Here is a 23,200-nt window from a genome sequence, read left to right as displayed (position 1 = left end):
TCCCTTCAATTCAGGATGTTCTATGTTTCTATCAGTGAAATTAGTAAAATATAGATGTGATATCGAACCCCTATCCTCAAGCTATTTTGATAAAACTGAACTACCTGGTAGGTTCTCAAGGCTTAAAGTGAATTATTAATGAAAAATCTTCCTCATGCAACTGCTCTCAGTTTTTTCATTATCACCCATGTATGTCCCAGATAATGAACACCACAGAGTAAGAATAAGCACTCTGCAGAGTACAAGGTTCTGCAAAATCTGACTCCTCTTAGCTGTATCATTTATTCTTGTATTCCTACTATATCCATACACATTCCATTGTACACATAATCAGAAATGTTTGAGGTCCATTATCTGCTTTCATGTTAATCTATTTCTAGATTTTAGACAACTGATCTCCCTTTGGTTCACGAAATGTAAGCAATCAAGGCACAGAGAAATAACCAAATATGGGACTTTGGACAATATTTACATCTCAGAAAAAAAGTGGCCCCTACCAAAAACATATACCACAGATTTAGGTTTTCTAGACCAGGAGAATTAGGAGTAAATTCCAGTGTGTTTTGAATATCTTATATATTAAAAAATAAATACATAAAAGTACAGTTATGTCTATGGATTTACATGCTTGTATGAAGTGTGCCATGCCATGCCAATTTTTACTTGAACATGTACAACAAAGATCATGATGAGGCCATGAGATTTATGCTTCAAGGAATAAAAGTTTTTCAGAATCATTAAGTTAGGCTTTCTGTGCCAGCAGATCTGCAAAGTGCTCTGCATGAAATGCAAAATCAGAAGTTAATCAGGTAACATCACTTTATTCTTTCCTCTCCCCTGAGGCAGCACCATAAAGTGAGGGATATGAAAAGGGATAGGATAAGGGTAGGGACAGGGAGAGCAGTGAGGATAAGGAGTTCAGGGAGGAAGTGATTAATTCTGTAACTTCCCCTGAGTGCTTTGCTGAGACTTTCCAGAGTGCAGGCACAGCCAGGCATCATTACTGCCTGATTCAAGCTGCAAGATAATCCTGTGTGCAAAAGCGCCAGTCATTTCTAGGACACCAACCTACAGAAATATGCTCTTTAGTGACCTTAATACAGCATGGTTAGCTTAGTGGAGTGCCTAGAGGAAACCCCCATTTCCAGTTTATATTTATCATTTCAGGATGCTTGTTAGCATTATGCTCTAGCAACACAGAAATTTGGCTGTTGACACATGGACATGGACAAAACTCAGGGGGTTTTGCTCAGCCTCCATCTTTGGCACAGGAGCTGAGATCATTTACTGCACGTGCAGAACGATGCAGGGCAGCTCCTCAGTGCTCCAGTCAGGTGAAATGGAGCAATGCCGACTTACCCTGACTGAGGTTTATTTCCACCCTTATGTAAGTCCTTGCATTAGGTAAAGCATAATGCAATCAAACATTTTTGTTTGGAAAAACAGACGGAAAATGAGGGGAGTAGAGAGCAAACACGGAGATGGATTAACACTTGTTTACCAGGAGTTGCATAAATTACTGCTTTTCTTTTTTTTTAAATTACACTAAAGCCCAAGCAATAAATACATAACATAGCCTTTTAAATAACCCACAATGTCTCCATAATTATAAATACAGCCTTCAAAGTAAATTTTAACAAGAGGTTTTGCTAATGTTTGAAAACACATTGAGTTCTTCCTAGATGAAACAGACTCGGGCAAGGGAAAAGATACTATGTTTGCCTTTATGTATTTTTTTAAAATCTAAATCAAAATATCTCTTATCTCCCTGGGCCAGAAAATAGCAGAGCTTCACAACTTAAAAATGTGTTAAAAATTAATTCTGAACAGATTAACTGAGTAACATTAACTGAATATGAAAAATTGTCTATCTGGCACTAAGTCTCAGCCAAGTTGGATGATATCCACAGGTTTTGGGTGTGTGCTCTTACAAAAACCAGCAAAAGAATAAACAGACAATTCCTGTGGCAAGTAGAAGTACTTAAGCTTTCACACAGAAAGAGGGAATGCAAAATGATGGGTTTTAGTACAGTTTTGGAAGTAAAATCAAGCAGAATCTGAATGTGCTGTCACATCCAATCAAGGTCAAAACCAGTCTGCCTTCTTGATGAATCAATATAATACTGCATGAAGACAATGAGAAGCAGAGGATATTAAAAAAAAACTTCCGTACTTTAATGCTGGTCTGGAGTTTATGATGGGACATGGTGTGTACCTTCATTTTTTAATATGAAAGAAGCAAAAGAATCTCAGTCATGTCAAATGGGGCTGAAGGTGCTCCTGATTTCTGAAAATGAGTCCATTTTATTTCGGTACACAAATACAGGTACTTCTCTAGCAATCCAAGTTAAAAATGTAATCTTTAAAGAATAAATACTGAGGCGTATACAACTCAAAAGTGTTGCATATGGGCTAAGCAACCTTGAAACTACCCCCATATAAATATATGCCACCAGAGTGGCATGTGTGAGTACAAAATGAACTGTTTGATTACAGCTCCCCTCCATCCCCAGCAGCAAATCGCATTTTAGAGAAGAATAATAAAATATGACAGTGTCTCTGCAGTGCTCCTGGATAATACCCTTCAGCTCACATGCACGTGTTCATGCATGTATAGATGGATGCACAATCAATGTAAGTCTGCACATCACATGCCCACATTAATTTGTGGAACACATAACTATTTTAGTGTCCATTTCAGTGCTAGAAATACTTAATAGTCAAATTTCACTACTGGTAAAAAAAAATATACATATATTAAAAAAAAAGAGCACCCTAAATCTCCATTTGAAAATGTAGTTTCCTGGACAAAGAATAAAACCAGAACAGATAAATGTGTGTCATCTTTTGTCAGGCTCCACCTTAGCAGTCAGATTCTACCACCAAATGGGAACTGAGAGCAGGATAAGCCTTGTAAGTCAATGCCTGGCTGTGAGCCTGAATAGAGGGTTTCCCCAAACGCCATCTGAGTCATCCCACCAGCTGTTCCTAGATGTTCAATTTGCCACTTGGCTGAAATGATCCTCCTTTTCCTCACTGATTGCTCTTACCAACTGAGATCTGGTCCCTGCACAAACTTACTCTGCCTGAGGTTGCTCCAGCTTGACCTGAATTTTCTTTAGGGCCGTGTCCTGTTGGGCATATTCCCTTTCTGGTTCCCTGCATGGCTCAGAAATTCACATCATCTCCTCAGTGACTGGGTATCTCCACATGTCCTTAATTCCTTACCACAAATCTGGGGCCACACTTTTGAATCCTTCTCACTGGAACTAAGTGCATACACCTTAACTGTATTTCTCAGCTATCTGCTCTGTCACTGCTTTTTCATACAGTAGGAATTTCTCTACCAATCTTACTATGGGGCTTCCCTGAGACAGTTTCAATTACCATTATTTTAATACAGTTATGTTTGCATATGGTTTGCTTGGTGGAGCTTGTGTCACTGAATCTACAAGTTATAAGCACCTTTCATCCACAATTTAATGTAGACATAATCAAATAAGATTTTCAACTGCAACACCCCTTTTTGTCCTGATACAAATCATATTTTGAATTAATACAAATACATTCTTGCATTGGTTTCTGGATGTTGATGTAGAAGGATGTGCCCTCAACAGTGCTGAAGAAACATATGGGGAAATGACAAACTTAAATATTGCTTTATATGAAAGAATCTACAGACTTGGAACCATAAATTACTGATGTTATCTTTTCCTGATGTTTTGTATTTGATAGACAGAATTTTTTAAAATGTAAACATGCATAAATACTACCATTCACAGCTAATTCACTGTAAAGAGTGCTGCTTTACAGAGTGAGAGTCCCACCTCCTATTATTGTATTACCACTTAAAATGACCCTCCTTTTGATATCATGTAGGATCAGACTTAATAACATCTGAGCTTAAATAATCTTTATAAATTCTGAGTTCAATAATCATCTGTGACTTGACCTGGGTGGTAGGAGCTTCGTGTAGGAGTTGTCAAACCACTCCTCCATCCCATCCTCCAGAAAAATTTTCGAGACATCAGAAATGCTGTCCAAGAGCATCTCCTAAATTCTCATCTGGGCCAGGATTTCAAAGATTTTTAGAACAGCCTCAACAGTTTTTCCTATGAGTTTTCCCTGTGTCTACCAGGGTACCCATACACATGGACTTGTGGCCAAGAGCATCAGTGAAAGTGCTACCAGATCACAGGCATTATTTTCTACTAATGTATACTGTATTAAAAAAAAAAAAGTCAAACAAAAACAACAAACAAACAAAAAGAACAAAAAGAAACAGTGATATTTATATTTCCACTTTTCCAGGTAAACAGTGGGCTGGATTTTTCTGGATGAACAATGTGCATAATTCTTCCTTCCAGCTGCATAACAGACACATGCACTCTGCAGGTAAAGAGAGCATCCTGTAGACCAAGCCAATCTGTCTATTTCAGGGCAGATCAGAACCATGGCAGGATGATTTGGCAGGGTCATGCAGGTCAAGAAGCCACCCTTATAAATAACTGCTGATTAAGCAGAGACTGCTATAAGCAGTCTGGAGAACTCCAGCAAGGAAACTACTCCACTAAAAATAGCTAAACTGAAGCACAAATTAGGTCAGAGGTGGAAAAGGTGACTATCATTCAAAATTGTGAATTTTGAATGATAACCTTTTCAGTATTTCCAAAGCTTTCAAGGAGGAAGAAGCAAAGTTTTTTGAAGGAAGTTCTGCAATGTTCTAGGTGCAGTAAAATGAAGAGAACATATCAGTTCCTCATGGCTACAACTAAGCTTCTCAGAGGAGACATTTAACTCAAGTAATCTGGCTGTAGTATGGAATTATTTTTTATAATTTGTTCTGCACTATCATCCTTATCTTCACATCATCCTAAAATACTAAAGATATTCTTCCTTCTCCTACAGACAATTCATGCTTGGTCTATCTATTCACCTACACAAACCCACCTTCCCTTTTGCATTTTCTTCCTGCAGTTCAATGTCTTCTCTAATGGATGTAGAATGCAGCTAATAAAACTCATTTTCTTCAGCAATCTCCTCAACAATATGATTACCTTAACTGATACCTTTTTGATATTTTGCCACTTTTAAATAAAAATATTTTAAAAACCCAAATAAACAAGGCTCTCCATAAATATTTTGAATTGTCCATGGATTCTGCATTTTATGACAACCTCTTCTTTCATACAGTTTATTTCACTTGCTTTGCTTTGAGACTGCTCTCCTTATCTTGAATGGCTGATTCATCACACAGTATCAAGCAGCTGAGACTCTCAGCTTTGAAAATTCTTTTGCAATTACCTTTCCCTAGTGCTCACAAATATGGGATTATCTATGCCATTAATTGGTTCAATAAAATTCTTAAAAGACAGTGTATTCTATATCTTCAGAGTCATCTCATGACTTTACATTCAGTTGCAAATTCAGATCAGATTCTTAGAGTGAAAACTTACATCTACAGCTTCTAAACACCAGCTGATAGCACAAATCACTTGAATATGTTTGAAGAACACCTTTGTTAAAGGTCACAAAAACATATATATATGGAAACTTTCAATTTAGTTCAAACTCAAACTATCCTTTGAAGGTAAATATTGTCCACAGAAATTTTACCAGTCACTAAACCCAGTAGGAAACTGATGTTAGAAGAGTTGCCACTACATATTTAATTCCTCTATGTTGGAATTTGTCCTTTTTTTTTTTTTACCAGTTGTCCCTCATCTGAGGAGCCTAACATCACCATTAGAGATGGCAGAATTTTTGTAATGCCCTAATAGTGTTTTCTGCATTCTTCAGGTTTCAGAGAAAAGTTTAATTCTGAGAACTTTACAGCAGCTACAAAGCCTAAATTATATCAGACTAGTTAAAAAAAAAACAACAAAACAGTTAAAATGTATAGCATGCAATAAAAGATTTTTAAGTACTATAAGAACTCAGTATTAATTTGTCTATTAAATTATCTTGAGGTTTAATTTTTTCAATGCATATAGAAGATAGGGTTTCTTACAGGACAGAATTTGATATTTTTAAATAGAGGGGAAGAGGCAAAGTTACACTTGCTTTAGGTCACAGAAAACAGTAATTTATGAACTGCTGTAGAAAGACCACACACCCACACCACAATATCCCAACAATAGGGCTTTTTTTTTTAAGAAGCCAATATCCAGAATAGGTGGTACTTAGGACAAAGGCACTAAGTTATTCCTGTCTGCAAGTCACCAATACTATATTTGCTCCCAGCTTTCCCAGCTCCATCCAGCATTTGCTGTCTTTCGGTTTCATAGGCACTAAAAATAACCATAATCTGAAGAACAACCTCCTTCCAAGAAAACAAACAACAATCCAAACATAAATTCAACACAAATGTTATTTCCTTCTGATGTTTTTTGACGTGATTTCAAGTTCTTCATGAAAACAACGCATGGGTGGAGTACCACGGGGCTGGAAAGGCCAGCTATGACCTCAGCTAAAACTCTAGTTAAAGCAGGAGAAGGGTCAGTGCCTTTTCCACAGTTAAGTGTTTATGATCTGTGAGGCTCTGAGGCTCTTTATGGTGTGTTACTTCGCAGTATTTTTGTTTAGATGGGTTTTTTTTTAATGATATGCACGTTACTATATGAGAGACAAGGGGCGAATATAGAAACGTGTTCATCCTGTTTATTTATCAGTCATAATTATTAATAACTTCTAATCATAGTAGTTACAGAAAACCATGGAAATCTGTAGTAACAGGTACTTAGCTTCTGCCTGCATCTCTTGTATTTGATACGCTTATTACCAGGTCTAGAGCATCTTTACTTCACAAATGTAAGAAAAGGTGGTTTTCCTTCCAAGCAGGGATGTTATAAAGATAAATACCATAAAAATTTGGAGAAACTTAACTAATGTGGTAATGGGGATCATACAATACAATTGCAATAAACTGCTGTGAATCTGATATGAATATGTTTCAGTTTCTTATCAGCAGAGCTCTACTTCCTAAAAAGGAATAAAATTATGTTTTCAATTGGTTTTAATACTTACTTTAAACATATCACAGCATTTCTATATTTGCTGTGTTCAGGCTTTGCCAATTAAATGACAATCACCTATGTATGTAGTCCATTAAGGACTATTTTTTATGTTTGGGATGCAGTAAGCATTTTTGGCTTAGATAGTAATTTGATCAACTGGACCTGAAATATCTATATCTACTGCTTTACTATATTTCTATTTGTGTTTTTACACATATATTTACACATTATCTCCAACTTTGCACTGCTAAAGAGATTAAATCCAGACTAAAGATCTGAAAGTGCCACCAGGAACCCAAGACACGTTGAAGTGTCCAAGGGCATAGTGTTCATATTGACAAGATGCAACTTTCAATATTCAAGGTGCTCTGAACTCTGATTAGCAGAGGGTAAACATGCAAACACATCTTTTTCTGATTCCCATCCATACAAACTCCTTTCAACCAGCAGGAATGCATGCAGCCCCTAAAACACTGAGCTCCAAAACATGAAGACATACTTTCAAACCCTTTCTCCTCCAGTATGGTTTCATTATATGTGGAGTCTAGAAAGTCTCATGTTCAGAGGTGCTGCCTTTGAACAGAGAAGCGACAGTTACTTCTGTAAGTTTACTGGTTAGGCAATCTTGACTTGCAAAATGCAAACTGCTTATCTGAGGAGGTAAGAGGAACTTATTCATTTGGACAACTTCCTTTTTTACGTCCTTATGTGTTCCCTTTTCCACATACACATGCACACACAATTCAATGTAAAATTAATTGATGTTGTAATAATTGCAACTGGAGAAGAGACTCCCTGTGCCCGTTTTTACTCCACTTCTCACTATTACAAGGTCACATGAGACACAGCATCACTCAGGACTGGATTCTGAAATTGTGTAGGTGATCACCACAGAATCTCCTGGCTTCACAATCATGACTTCCTTTGGTTTAGGTCAGAGTCTTATCTGGTGCACCTTGTGCTAGGTTCTCCAAAAGCGTCTGTCTCAGTCTGCCCAGCTCTTCCTCAAGGGCAACATATTGGCTTCAAGGTCTGAGTGTTTTCTTTAGAGCAAGAAAGAGGCTTATGCTAAAGTCTGTATCTTCAATCTGTATTTGAGTATCAGCCACAGAAGTTCAGATGTATGCATTCTCCTAATTTGGATGGTAAAATGGGTGAAGAAAAGGGAAACTAGAGATATTAGATTATTAGATTATACATTATATCACTACCCAACAGTTTAATCTGATTTTGTCTTTACTGGTTACTGTCAGTCCTCACTGTGACAACAGCAACCTAGTGAATTTAAAAATGTTAAGCTTAGGATTTTTTTTCCATAGTGACTTCTTAGCACTAGATTTATCTCAGTCTTATTCTGAAGGTTTTTTTTTTCCTTTTGGTTTTGCTTTTTCCTGTATGTGGGAAAGGAGATGATTTTCCCTGCAAATAAAGCAGAGTTTTAAAAGGGCAAATCTGCCAAAGCTGCTTATGTCCAGCATTGCTGGCGATCAGCCACCAATTCTGTCCAGTCACAGGCCAAAAAAAAACCAATAAATTTGCAGAACAGATGATCAGCATCCTGTGAACACTGATTTGAGACAGAGTGAAAGAGGTCAGGTAAATGCAGCATATGGTTTCAGAGACAAGTTATTGAGTTGTATCTTTATTTCTCAGCATCTCAAATATTTCTATACCAGAATATAAATCTAGATGAAAGTGTCTATAAATCTAGAGGATAATGTCAGAACCAATAGCCACTGCACACTCTCAACTATATGCAAATCAGCTACTAACAAGCTTTTGACTCTTTCTGGTTCTGCAGCAAAAACATGAAAAGTGTTGAAATACAGAACACTAAAATAAATTGCTCTCATCTAAGACAGTTGTTAGAAAAATTTGTAATTAAATGGGAAGTTTTTAGAGTGTACAGGAATTCAAGCAACACATTTTATTAAAAGAGTGCATAGAAAACCAGAGAGTTACAACTGACTAGTAGGAAACTAATTACAAGTCCTCAGGGCTTTAAATTATTTGGAAACTGAAGTAATCACCTACAAAATGAGATCCATTTATCAAGAAGAGAGGAGAAACCAAGGTAGTTCTTTACAACAGACTAAGTACAACTCTTGCTGTTGCCAGGGCGAGTGCAAGAGAATGCTGCAGGATCAGGGAAGCACAGCTCAGCATCCACCTGTCATCTAGTAATTAGCAAAGAGCCAAATCCTGACAGGGAGCAAGCAAGTAATGGTGGTATAGACATTTTGATTGTACCCTGAACTAAAATTACTCATTCAGATGAAAGACATCTGGTTTTTTGTATGTAAGAATTTTGAAACATGCTTTTTCATGTTAATTGAAACTGAGAACAGTCCACAAACAATAACACAGTTGAAACTCTTGCCATGCTAATTTTTATGCTCAGAGATGTAAAGCAACTTCTCTTTTCTGTTTCTCAAGGCAATGTTATTGCTCTTCTCAATATCCAATCTTCTTTCTTCAGTATTTTTTACATTTCTACCTATCAGAAGGCTGTATATGTTCCTTTCACTTTCATTTCCCTTTCTTTCACTTTGTGAATTGCTATGTGTTAGCTTGTTCTGTTTCCTTGAAAATACATTATTCAAAACCTTCTATCTAACTATTAATTACAAATTTATCTTTCTCATAGATGTAAAGAGAGAATTACAAGATGTGTGTGTGTGTGTTCTGATTTCTGTGCTTTACAATCTCCTTTGGCAAAACAAAGTAGCCAAGTGTTGAGAACTTTGATCTATCAACTCAAATTTTTTCCTTCCTTACAAAGAAAATTCAGTGTACATCTTCATGTAAGTCTTTATATATAGATATATATTTTTTTTTTTTTGCATTTCCTGTGACATTAGTATAATTCAGCTTGATAGTTTTAATCATAAGCCTGGGAGAATAACCTGAACACCTTAACTGCTGTCACTAATGTTATGTTAATAATTGATGTCACTGAACATAGATTCCAGGTTTGGCCTCATTTAAAACACATATCTGCTGGAAATTAGCATACTACTTGGAGAACCCTCATTTTATTGTCATACTTTAAATAGCTGCACATTTGCAGCCCTGAGGTTTGGCATTTTAACTATGGCAAGAGTAATTTCTTTTAAAGTACTGCAGCCTGTAAAACTTTGAAGTTTGGTTACTAGCATATAGTAATTTAGAATACATATAATAATAGTAATAATAATAATAGTAATAATAATAATATTAATAATCACATAATCATGTAGAAAATGTGAAGCAAATACACTGGTGAAACTTACAGTGTGACTTTTCAAACACACCGCTGAAGATGTAAGCCACAGATGTTAAGCCAAATTTTAAGTTACTTCCTATTCCTGATAACACTATTTCAGCCCTTCAACAGGAACAACCAGCTATTAATAATAAACAGGAATAACTACTTGTAACTACCAGTGGGTATATGTGGAGCTGATTTCTGTCAGTACATAAATGGGCACCTGATTTGTAAAAACATGTAAAAACATGAAGCAGTTCAGTAGTTTTAGGAATTGGAGTTCAGTAGTTTTAGGAATTGATTTATTCTTCCTGACTGCAGTAAAGGCCATGTTGCATCCTACACTTCCATAGGAGTTGGTGAGAATGAGACTTCTCTGTTTCATTCCAACCCAGAGAGTGATACTATCTTTATCACCCTCACAGGTTGAAATGTGCTACTTCACTACATATTTGGCATACCTGTATCTAAAGCTAACCAAAAACCAAACCAAACCAAACAACCCAAAAAAAAACCCTAAAAAATCAGCAACAAAAAAAGCACCTTGATTAGTTAAGAATTAGCACAATGGTTTACCATTATTTAATCTCATTCATAAATGGATGTATTTTCCTATTCAAAACTGATGACGTCTTACTGATAAATACAAAGTGTAATTTTTTTGTGCAGACAAAAGCGTGCCCGGGGAATACAGGATTTAGATGTGCTCAAGATCTCAAATACAAACACAGAGAAACAGTATAAGCCTGAACTATTAGTCTCTTAGAAACCAGATGTAAACACAACCATTAACTGTTCATGATTCCTCTCATTTATTCAAATCACTTCTGGCAGCTGATCACACCTCCAGCTCTCTTACTAACCACACAAATGAAAAGGCAGGCTCAGGATTGTGAAAGAAGAAGGATTATGCAACGAGACTTTGTACATGCTCACCAAAGTGACCAAACAAAAGGCCATTCTGGAAAGCAAGACCAAGAAAGCATATTATACAACTAAAGTCCTTTCCACGATATATTGCAATGCAGAAGCAGCAGATTTTCTGCTCCTGGGAAGGTAAGCCAGAAAAAAAAAATCAAAATGGTCTCCTGTCTCTTTGGGAAGCAGAAAGCAAAATCTTCACAGCAAGATTTAAGGCCTTATATTCAAGAAAGATTTCATTCATTTGAATGAAAAAGGAGCAATCAATACAAAGCTTTCAATACAGGTATAGTTTTTTTAGTAGGATGAATATGTATTTTAGAAATGTAAACAAGGTCATCACATGGCTTCACTTTTACTTAATGGACATAACAATAAAGAACAAAATGAGTGGTTCCAAGATAGCCTACTGACTTTATCTCACAACTGCTGATAAACAAGAATTCAGATTTAGAAATACTAACTATGTTTATCATATTAAATAAAATTGAAAATGAAGATTTTTTAAATTCACTTTATTTGTTTGTCCATGGGTTCGACTATAAAGAACCCAGGTCTTGCAAGCTGAAGTAAGGCATCTAAAGAGGTATTAAAAAATACACATCATGCCTTTTTATGGCAGTATCTATTTCCAGGTGCCCAAATGCCTTTTAAAATCATATTCTTCCTGCAATGCACAACTTCAGTAACATGAAACAGCCGGAAATCCAGGTCAATTAGACCTATGTCCTGTCTAATAAGTCTCAAACCAGAGTGTTTTATTACTGCAACTCACACCTGCTAATATACATTTATGCCTGGAGACCTCTGATAACACAGTGGCTTGGTCACTTTTTTCTTTTTCACTGATTTGTGATTGATCATTGCATATTCCCACCTCTATCTCTCCTGTCCACAAATTTGAGTTTTGGTTGATTTAAGAATCATCTCACCACCACAGTCTGAGCTTCTGTGCCAATACATTCCAATGGGGGAATGCCAGCTGGACTACAAAGTTGAGTGAAGGGCCCATTCCCAACACTTCTTTCATTTGGATGGGAGCTCAAGCTTTGTGACTTCCGTTGAAAGGTACTTCTTGTCCTCACTGTACCAAGGCACACCAGGTTCACCTGTGAGTGAATGGAATAGGGATGCCCAGGCTGCAAAACAGCACTCAGCTCCCAGCTGGTACAACTGGCTCATAGCTGCTGTAACTGGTGATGCTGACTCTTGATTCTCTCCAGCAAATACTACATGATGCTTCTGTATTACCCAGTGGATGCTTCTGGAGTCAAGTAAAACAGAAAATTTGTCTGTATTTGTTGTCTTGTATAGGCCAGGAACAGTTTGCAGCATCAGAACTGGGAATGGCTGCACCACATGGACTTAGAAAAGCTTAGGGATGTCTTGGCAAATGAGACAATAAAATAGAAACCCTGGCCAAAACAAACAGAATAAAGAGATAGGTCTTTACACGGTCTCAACTGTAATAATTTACTTGAAAACGGGCTTAAGTGTAATAATTTACTTGAATTTCCTTGGGAGAATGAAAGCACAGTCGAAAAGTGAATTTACTACAAATTACCCTAAATTCTTAAAAACAGAAAAGTCTGAGAACCATTCTTAAGTAGGATTTTTTTTTTTTCTAATATATAAATTACCGTAAGCAAGTAAATATTCTGCTTTCCTGCACTGGTTTGGCCACAAATCATCTTGAATACTGTGCTCTTGCATGTAGAGTTGGGTTTTTCTCCCCTCTGAGACCGGAAAGCTAACAGTAATACTCTTCACATACAATTGCTGTTGTAGTTCATTCTGTTCACCTTATGGAAAGAAGATTTTTTTCCTCTGTTTTAATGAGCTTAAGATAAAGTCTTTACAGAACAGCTGCTGCATTGACAAGGTCTATGGCTTTCTCGCAATAGCACCTTAAGTAAAGACTTACAGGAAGTCCACACTGTACAGTGAGGACACTATGCCCACACAGGCACACCAATGGTGATTCCCAAGCAGGCTGGTGGAGGTAGGACAGGCTATGCAGTTATGGCAAGATACATGAGCTGGTCTCTAATAGTGAGGCACAGAAAGCAAGGGAGCATTTTACTACATTTGTACAGGCCTTTGGCATCTCTGTAAGAGGATGATGAATTTTCCCGGAATTATACTGGCATAGCTAAAGCTCAGTAATTTGGATAAACTAAATCTCAACTCTCGTTTAGCAGCAATGGCTATGTGGGTAAAAGGTGGTATTAAATGTTCTAGATATATCTCTTATCTGGGTGAATACAAGAGTCTTCAGCTTAGAGATTTACGGGTTTTGCAGAGTTGTGTCACAAGCCTAACAGTGTTACAAGATTACATACATTCTCCATAGTCACTTAAACCAATGTACATCACTGAGGGCATAATCCTCTTAAAAGTATAAAAGACTATGTAACAAATACTGAAAAATAATTACATAAAATCTAGTGAAATTACAGTAAAAGAATCTTCACAAATAACCTCTCTGAATATGTTAATGTTTATGTTCCATGTAATGAAGCTTCAAAAGATATTTCACAGCGATCTCTGTTCATAACAATGACTCCTCAGCAGGGAAAGCATCAAAGGCAGATAAGCCAGAGGGAGAGAGGGAGAGCAGGTTAAGGTATGAGCTCTTGGCCCCCAGGCCAAGCTGTGCAGGGGCTGAGCTGGAGTCCAAGAACTGTCCTCACTGCGCAGTAACTCAGCCTTTCTCCTCCTTACCTGGAGGCTGCTTACCCTGAAATATCAAGCTGCTTTTCTGCTACTTCCCTAACAGTTCTGATACTGAATTACTGAGAACTTAAAATAATCAGGATCTCTTTCAAAGTACAGGATGGAGGCTAGTTTTTTAATGTTAGTCCCGTTTCTTTACAGCCCTTCTGCAAAGAACATTGTACATGGAGTGGCCCCAGCGTAAAGTCTACTAAAAAATTAGAATAATAAAACTTACACCCCCAAATACTAGCAATCAAAATTTTAATTTTAAAAAGAGCTGTGCAATTAGAAGTCAGTTATAATTACTTGTAAAATGTAATAATATCTCTCAAACATCTCTTCTTAGTTTGCCATGTTGACATAAATTCCAAAGAGCTAGAGAGGGGGGTTTTGGTGGTTTTCTTTCTTTCTTTCTTGACTACTGGATTCTTAATAAGTCATTGACACTTCCCTCATAAAGCTCCTTCTCATTTTGGATGAAAGACAGAACAAGTAGCCTGTTTTCTTGCACCCAGTAATAGATGATTCCCTTGGATACATACAACTGCCAACTAAAAAACCTCAGTGGGAGTCTAAAATTAGAACTCGGTGATATGAGTCACAAGGAGAAGCTTTGTGATAGAAATGAGCATATTTTTAAGCAAATGCAGTCTAAAGTGCATTTAAAAAATAAAAATGGCATTCTATAAAAAAGTCTGTGGAATAAATTACTAGTAACTATTATGTGTTAATTTTCATCTATGTGGTTTTTTATATATAAAGAATATACCTGCAAGTATATTCTTTAAAGTATATTATCATCCTGGTAAATAAAGATGGTGAAGCTTTTAATTTCTACAAATGGGCAAAACATGATTACAGCAAAATTATAGTAAAAAAAAAAAAGATTACTTTCTCATTGAAATATTTTGCCTTTATGTTACAGAAATCTCTACATCAGACCAAAACCACGATCAGTAGTTCATCTACAAAATTATTTTAATCCCTATTAATTAGTAATAAGAGGCATGTACTCCTGCCTTTTTCAGTTATTCTACTATGAAAAAAACAACAAATGTGGCATTCCAAAAGGGAGCATTGTTTATGGTGATGACAATAAGCTATGTTCAAATGTAATAACACACCAAAATATATTGTAGGAAGGTATTACAACACAGTTCTGAGGAAATAGTTTAATTTTTCAAGCTTGCAGTGTATATAATAGAAATAGGAAATCACAAACCAGAAACCTGATGAATTGTCTAACCTGCATAAAAATATGTCATCAAAATATTTTGAATCTATTCTGTTTCTTGATACCCCCATCCCAAAGCTATTACTAAAATAACTGTCTAGCAGCCTGTCAGAATAGAGGGGGCACTCTCAAAAATAAACACTGCAATATTTTCCTTCTCAAAATCGCTATCTTCACTAAACCATCAAAATTGACACATAATTGTCCCTATTTAGACTTCCTGAAATATCTCTTTTCACACCAGTAACAAATATGGCAGATGTTATTTTGAGACAAAATCTTAACTGAAACAGCCTCAGATAACACTTTATCGAAACCAAAATTAAACAGCTGCAGTGTGGATGCCTACATACAAACTTGTCAAATCATAGTGAGCAGCACAGTGCTGCTGAAGACAGGTTTCTGTAAAACACAACTTGCCTGACATGTTTTGGATATCCACTATATTTAAGATACAGCATTTTAACCACTATCTATAAAATTGTCCAAGGAAGATTTTCCTCTTGCATTTTGCCTCCTACATTTTGTGCAACAAATCTTGTCAGTGTTTTAATAGTAGCATAGGAGAAAAATTTAAATTCTTGAACTGTGTTTCTTCACATCCAAATGAAAGCAATCCCAGTGAGAGACACCACCATGTCAGCCATCTTCTGCCCTAAATTTATACTTTATCCCAGTTGAAAATTGGAAAAGCAACTCAAATGCAAATATATATATATATATGCAATTTATATCACCTGTGTGATTATGAGTGCTTTGTATCCTGGTTGACTAATCAAGTGGAAAGAGAAGCACAGATTATTTGAACAACCGGTGGAAACTGTACTGTGATAATCAAAGTAGGAATATGTTGATTTACGTTGTTAGTTTTGTGGTCAAATCAGTAGAAAAAGTGCAAGCAAAGAGATGGCAACATTAAAAAAAAAAAAAATCTAAAAATGTACTTTAAATCACAAACTTGGAATTTGTTAATGATGAAAAACCATCTAAAAATAAAAATACAGGACCATGCCTCACTAAAATACATTCTGCATTTCACATACTGCCCCAGGACTGTGTTCTCACTGAAGAGAATACAAAGTGAAAGCTAACTGCAGTTAAAAAAAAAAAAAAGGCAGCATATGTTTTTCTCCACTGAGATACTTATTGCACCATATGTCAAAACAGTCTAACTATATGACAAAATATTCTAATATAACATGATACCTAAATTCAGTTCATACTTTAGTCATTTGTACTACTAGTGAAATGTTTTGATCATATCCTTTCCCCCATGTTTTTGCAATACCTACAGGTAGTTCACAACTTCTCTTTACCAGCAATACATCCGATTATTACCATCACATATCCAGATCAGAAAAAACCTGAAGTGGATTCTCACTGAACTTGTTTGCATATGCATAAAGCAGAATTAAATACTTCTAAAAATGAAGATTTTACAGCATGCCTTAGTAACTTTCCTTATGAAATATTAACTACTATTTTACTTGACTATCCCCAGGTACAGACAATCCTTTCACATGTTTTTGTTGTAGTAGATGAAAATACTGTTTTTACCCTTTAATGATCTTCTTTTCAGCTATGATGGTAGGTATGGTTTTGGCTGTCTTAACCTTCACACAAAAACCTTGTATTTCAGCATTTTGTTCTGAAATAGCATTACCATAAATTTTCTCATGCTGAAAAAATAATAAAGAAAGAGGCTGAAATCCCGTTTGACTTCCTTTTGTTAAGTAACACGTGGGCTGCAAAATTATTCAGATTCCCAATTCATCATTTACATTTACTTGACCTTCTGATCATAGAGTCAAAAGTGTTTATTTTCCCTTAACACATTGCCAGTGAGTAATGGATTCCTTAGATACAAGATTTTCTCACCCGACAGACCAATATTTTACTTTTTCTGTAATTCAAGAAAAATCTAAGAAAGATTCAGGAAACAAACTGGGGCATTTCGTATAGTGAAAGACTGTAAGGAAAAGGCATCAGCATGACTACATGGAACCAGTACACACAAGGAAACATGATAGAAGGAAACCTTGATCACAGCAGTGTTTGTAACATGGGGATAAAACTCAGTTGTGCAAAGATATGCAGTATGCCCTTCCAGATCAAGCACACCTTTTCAATTTTGCTGACGTCTACGAACACGATCTTGCACTTTGGTTTTGCCAACAATAAAATGCTAAACAGCACTGAAGGAGAGACACTGCCTTTTTCCCAGGAGCTCACTTGGCCTCTACAAACCAATTCTCAGCTGGTTCAGGTCTAAGGTGAGAAGAAGAAGAGCACTGGTGAAAACTAAGTTTGGAATGTGCGTGCAGTGAAGCAAGGTATGTGTTAAATTACACTAGTTTAATGTTAAGCTATGGCTCTTGGCACTGTTGACTTAGTGAGAAAAACGAGGAAAACACCAACAAAGGTACACATTAACAAAGAGCCTATCAGCTAAACAGAAAAAAAACCCATACTGTTTAGTTAATGGCTGCTGGTATGGAAAAGAAATGCTACGCTGTAAAAAAAGGAAGGAAAAGAGCCAGAACTTAAGGTGAAGAGGACGAGGGAAAGAAAGGAAGGACAATGCAGGAGAAAAACAAACCCACAACATTCTGTGAACAGTGCTAACGTAAGGAAAGCATAAAACTTCAGAAGATGATAGCCATTTGTATGTAATTTTACATAAAATAAGGACTGGGCTTGAAGCTAATTTGACCTGCCTGTATTGAAGGTTCTCTGGAGTGTATGTGTGGTACTAGAACGATGTCTCCTTTCCAGCATGGTTAGTCTTCACGTTGCTTGCTTTCCCTCCTTAGCTGTTTCCTACACCATGAAGTGTCTCTACAGAGACTTTACAAAACCCCAAAATACCCACAATCTAAAGCGAGCTTAAGAGCCTAATAAGAACAATGGTGCAATCCAGAAAAAATGAAAGATGGAAAAGAATTTTTTACACTTCTCTATCATTTGTAGAGGGTTTTTTAAGACAACAAAATTATTGTCTTGTGACATTATATTCTTTAAATTGTTGTACTTTGTACACTCTAGAACTGGCTTTACTGCATGGAGTTTAAATGGATGAGTCTCAAAATACCAGTTATACGACAGCAACCTTATTTGGGTGGCACATATGTTTACAATCTAGTGCAGACTGAATTTCTGGTGATCAGAAAAGGAAAAAAGTGTCCTGTTTGACTAAATGGACCACCCAATAATGAGCACAATAATACTCACAAAAGTCTTCATTCAGAGTACTAAATGAGAAACTGGAAGGAAAAAAAACCACAGAGAGAGGGAAAAATGGGAATTAGAAAAACCTATGCTACAGTGACTGTTCAACATCACCTTACAAGAACAAGTCAGCATAATGGAATAACAAGGTCCTGAGGAATGGGACAAATGAGACATTTCTTTTTTTTCAGGGTTTTTTTTTCCTTCAGACCAGCATTAGCGCAACTGCAGTTTGCCTGCAACAGTGCATACTAACAGAAAACATTTCATTTCATTATGGCAGAGATTAGAAATTCATAAGAGATTTACCAGCCTGTCCTCCAGCACTCTTTGGTTTGATATTTGTAGCTATCAAAGATGCTTTAAGAACCTTTAGTGTACAGTTACAATGCCAATGAACTTGCACTTCCTGTAGGCTAAGGAGCAGTGCTTTTGTGCCAACTGGCTTTAATTCCCAGAATAATCCAAAAACCAGTCCCAGGAATTTAACTCATATTAATGTGCACAATAGTTCTACTCAGGTTTTACGGATGCTTTTATAATATGAACAACTAGGAAGCATAAGGTACTGTACAAAACCTAGAACCAGCAAGTTTGTCTTGGCTGTTTGTCCCAGGTGAATTTCTGAGCCAGTGATACACAACATTATTCAAAAACTCTGTATATGTGCAAGTATCATAATTACCAAAGGGAAGTGACTGGAAATATTTATATTAAAAAACCTAAATAAACAAATAAAAAACACCAACCAACACAGAATCAACTTTGTTTCTCTCTGACAGATTTTAGGAGAGCATATATAGTTGTGTTCACTAAAAATGTGTACAGCAGATATTTCAGAACTGGTGTTGAGAATCCCAGTGAAGAGTGGCATTTTTCTGGTATTTCCTATGCTCTCCCACCACAAGCACTCACTGGAAACCTGTGAGGCAAATTTAAGAACAATGTGGAGGAGGGAGCACAGCTTGCTTTACCTCTCAATGCTGATGCATTTCCAGCACTGACATTTTGCAGCACTGTCTAAACAGTAACACACAAGAAGAACTCTCCTGCCTCAGCTTCCAGCCAGGTACAAAAACACGTGTTAAGCACAACTGCTGCTCTGCACTGACTGAGGATCCCCCAAACCAGTGCCATTCCTGTTATACCTCGAATGCTGTCAGCTCCACTCTCACCTTGAGCTGTGCAGCCGGCTCTGCACTGACTCTGGGCTGCCATGCCAAGAAATATCTCTGTGCTCCTATGCCCATCTACTCCAATTTCAGCTGACTATAATTTCTGAAAGGTGGAGCAACCTCAATACACAAGGGCTTAGGTAGTCGCAGTGCAGACTGCCTGCTCATCCATAATGCAGAACTACAGACTAAAAAAAGATTTAGGCTCCAAGCACTCTAGCTTTGGCACAGGTGATTTATTGAAATAGTGCATCTGCAGCAAAACTCAGATCCCATCAATAGCAAGCTGAGCTGATTTCATCTGAGAAGCAAATAATTTAGTTACAGCTACAACTTGAAATTAACATGTGACGCCAAATTTCCATTTAGTTTGTATGTTTCCCTGTCAAATGTCTTCACTTCAGAATTCATGTAACTATTTTTGCCTAATTTCTAAAAATAAAATAAAGACATTATAGCAGACTGAACTATGTATCAGATTTCAGCAGAGCCAAACATAAAAAAGGAAGAAAAAGTGTAAAAAAAACCCAAAATGCAAATAAACAGAACAGCCATTTTGTCAGCAACAGCTTTACAGATGTTTAGAAAGCACATAACAGTCTGATAATTAATGGTTCCCATGCTCTGTAAATACCTTCTGCAGCATCCTCCTTATACATTGCTTCAGAGTACCAGCCTGAATAAACACAATTCATCTCCCTGATGCTTTCCTTTACAATATGTCTCCACAACCTTTGAGTACATTCCCCTCATGCATTTCTTCATATTCCTCAGAAGATCTAACAGTTTCATAATTACTCCATTTCTTGCTCCAAGTCTCACAGTATTTGTTTTTCTGGAATACCTGCTAAGAACGTGAAATCATACTAATGTATAGTATCCTGTGATATACACACACTGTACCCTAAGACCCCTGCCTGCTCTGGGGGCAAGGCTGCCTCACTGTGCCTTTGCAGTCTCATTCAAATCTACCTGGAATGTCTTAGTCTACTGCTTAAACCATAAATCCTCTGAGCACTAAATATTTCCCCACTCTATGTTTGTTGGCACTTTGAACAGCCATTGTCCAGCATTGTAGCTTAAGAATTAGCAGACATAAAAACAGAATGGGAACACACAGTAAATGTATAAAAGGCTGAATAAAATCAACCGGAACCACATTGGAATTGATGAAGTGCTGTAGCAGGTAGAAATAGGACAGACTCTTCCACAGATCTACTGAGGCTACATGAAAATCATTGGTACCAGTAGCTGGTGGCTGGGAAGCTAAATTCAGATCTCCTGAACAGAAAAACAATAAATGGAAGGAAAACCCACAAGCAGATTAAGCTTCCAGATTTAGAGGATGCAGAAGGGGGTAACAAAGGTTCTGGGCATACAAGCTTTTGTTGAAGTCAGCTGAAACTAGTCTGTAGAGGAAAGAATGTCAGGGATTTATGGTCAAGTTTAAAAGTTAATAAGAGTGAAATCTACAGCAGCACTGACAATTTGTTTCTAGCCAATATCATTATTTGAATTTTAAAAAATGCAAATGCAAGCTTTTAGCAGCTGCAGTTAGGTGTATAACTTCTAACAAAACACAATACATTTATTTAGCAATGCTATATTATAAGAACATAAAACCATAATGAATATTCAAAGGATATTGCAAAGACATCCTGTGATGTGTTATCTAAAAGGTCATCAACTTGAGCACTAATAACAAGCTCACTGAGCTATGAATCCCTCAATGATTAACAATATAATAAAGCTGTTCTCATTGCTAAACTAATATAAAATAGCTGTTCTCATTGCAAAACTAATAAATATTAGTTAAATATTAAAAATTAAACTTAAATATTAATTAAATATTTATTAGTATAAAAGATCTACCAGATGACTTTGTAGTTCAGAAAAGGATGAATATAATTTCTACTCTTTTTTCTATGTGTGTGATACACACATCAGATAACCTGGGAGAAACAGAACCAAAACCAGTCTCATAAGCTTCAATTCAGTGTACTGTCTCATGGAGCCACATTCATGTCAACTGCTTTGAAGCATCACTGCTAATGCTATGCCAAAGGACACATATAATCACAGGTCTTTAGATATACTACAAGCATGTCCCACTAGATAAGTTTAGAAAAGTTACTAAACTTCAGAAGTTTTGTTCTGACTGTTCAGTATAGTACAAAACATGGGCGCACCAGAGATAGCCAGCCCAAGTCAGTCACTTACCTTGAAGGCGGAAAACAGGAACTTCCATTTACAAGGGCGCACCAGAGATAGCCAGCCCAAGTCAGTCACTTACCTTGAAGGCGTTGCATGACATTGGCAATGTCTCTTGATCTTGCCACTAGTCGGGATGAAGCCATGACCTCTTAGAGTCCACTTCCCCTAACTCAACTCTCCCTCCAAGCTGTGGAGCTCAGTGAGACGAGGATCTCGGATGGTTTCCTTTTAGCGTTCAACCCTCAGCTGTGGCAGAGCATCCCTGGGCCAGTCAGACAGCTCCAGTCCAACGCTGGCCCCCATAGGGCTGGGGCAAGGCAATGGTAAACAACCTCAACGCCTGAGAAAGAAAGTACCAAAGTTTAGAGGAAACCTTTACCAGCTCTGAAAACTAAGAAGTCTGAGTTTCAATAGCTATCTTTACAGGTTTGTGTTTTAGCAGTAGTGTGTGCCCCAGCCAGAGACATAATTAATGCTGAAAGCTTGCTTGGCAATCATCAAGCAGAATGAAGCTGAAAAAAAACAAATCATTAAACACAACTGGCAATGCACCAAGACATCAATGCTTTCCCGAGGATGCTTGTGGATATTGTTTTAGAAATAATAATAATTTTATATTTATTAAAAGTAATACTGTAATACTTTTTAACATAGAGACTACTAAGCTTAAAAGAAAAACAAAACCATTTGTAAAAATCCAAAACCTGTACAACTCTCATTCTTCTTCACCACTATAGGAAGGAGCAGAAACAGAAACTCATTGGTCACAATAACTCCTAACTCCACTTGACAATGTGGTCTGTTCTGAAATATTGAGATTAATATACTTCATTATTAAATAAAGTTGTATTTATATTATTTTTTTTTTTGTATAACGATGCTGTCTTTTGTGTCATTTAACATCAAAAGCTGTGAACTAGAACTGCTACACGAACACTGCTACAATTTTGCATCTATAATAAAAATCTATGCGACTATAAATCTGGTCTAAAAATAATCTAATTAGATTTTTCAGATAATACTATCAATAACATCTTATGTTCTGAGGAACAAGTGCATGTTGTGTGTGTATGCAATGATTTCCCTGAAAAGAAATGTATCGACACCAAGAATAACTGGATTCATACCATACACTCTGAGTGCACCCCAAATTCAAGCTGATATGCTTGATCAATATCACAAATGTTCATTTGTGTTGTGCACTTTCCTGTCTTCCTGGCCCCAAGGTCTGTCAGAGAATAGAGTCTTCCATTATTAGACAAGCCTTAGGCTGCACAGCTTCAGGCACGATGAACTGTCCCAAAGGAGCTGTGTCAACATGTAAGGGCAGCCAGAGGAAATGATATTTCAACATTTCCTTTTCTAACCCTTTAAACCATGCCTGACCCAAAGTACATACTGCTTTCCCTCTTATTGATGTTTTTATTGTATGTTTACCTTGTATTTT

At 36.7% G+C, this 23,200-nt stretch overlaps 1 protein-coding gene across 18 annotated transcripts in view; it reads right to left on the bottom strand.

The window, feature by feature from the left end:
* The window catches only part of SYNE1 (spectrin repeat containing nuclear envelope protein 1), a 293,146-nt gene that overhangs the window by 262,125 nt on the left and 7,821 nt on the right, over positions 1-23,200 (bottom strand). For all 18 annotated transcript variants that reach the window (XM_039707342.1, XM_039707354.1, XM_039707356.1 and 15 more), the window contains exon 2: positions 21,833-22,093. In XM_039707342.1, coding sequence (XP_039563276.1) covers positions 21,833-21,896 — 64 coding nt within the window. In that variant the 5' untranslated portion in view covers positions 21,897-22,093. The remainder of the gene's footprint in view (positions 1-21,832; positions 22,094-23,200) is intronic.

This window comes from Passer montanus, unplaced genomic scaffold (assembly GCF_014805655.1).
Source record: "Passer montanus isolate IOZ18808 unplaced genomic scaffold, ASM1480565v1 scaffold2, whole genome shotgun sequence".
In the NCBI taxonomy this organism is placed as follows: Eukaryota; Metazoa; Chordata; class Aves; order Passeriformes; family Passeridae; genus Passer; species Passer montanus.
The sequence above is the reverse complement of the archived record's forward strand: the minus strand, read 5'-3'. Positions and strand labels throughout refer to the sequence as shown.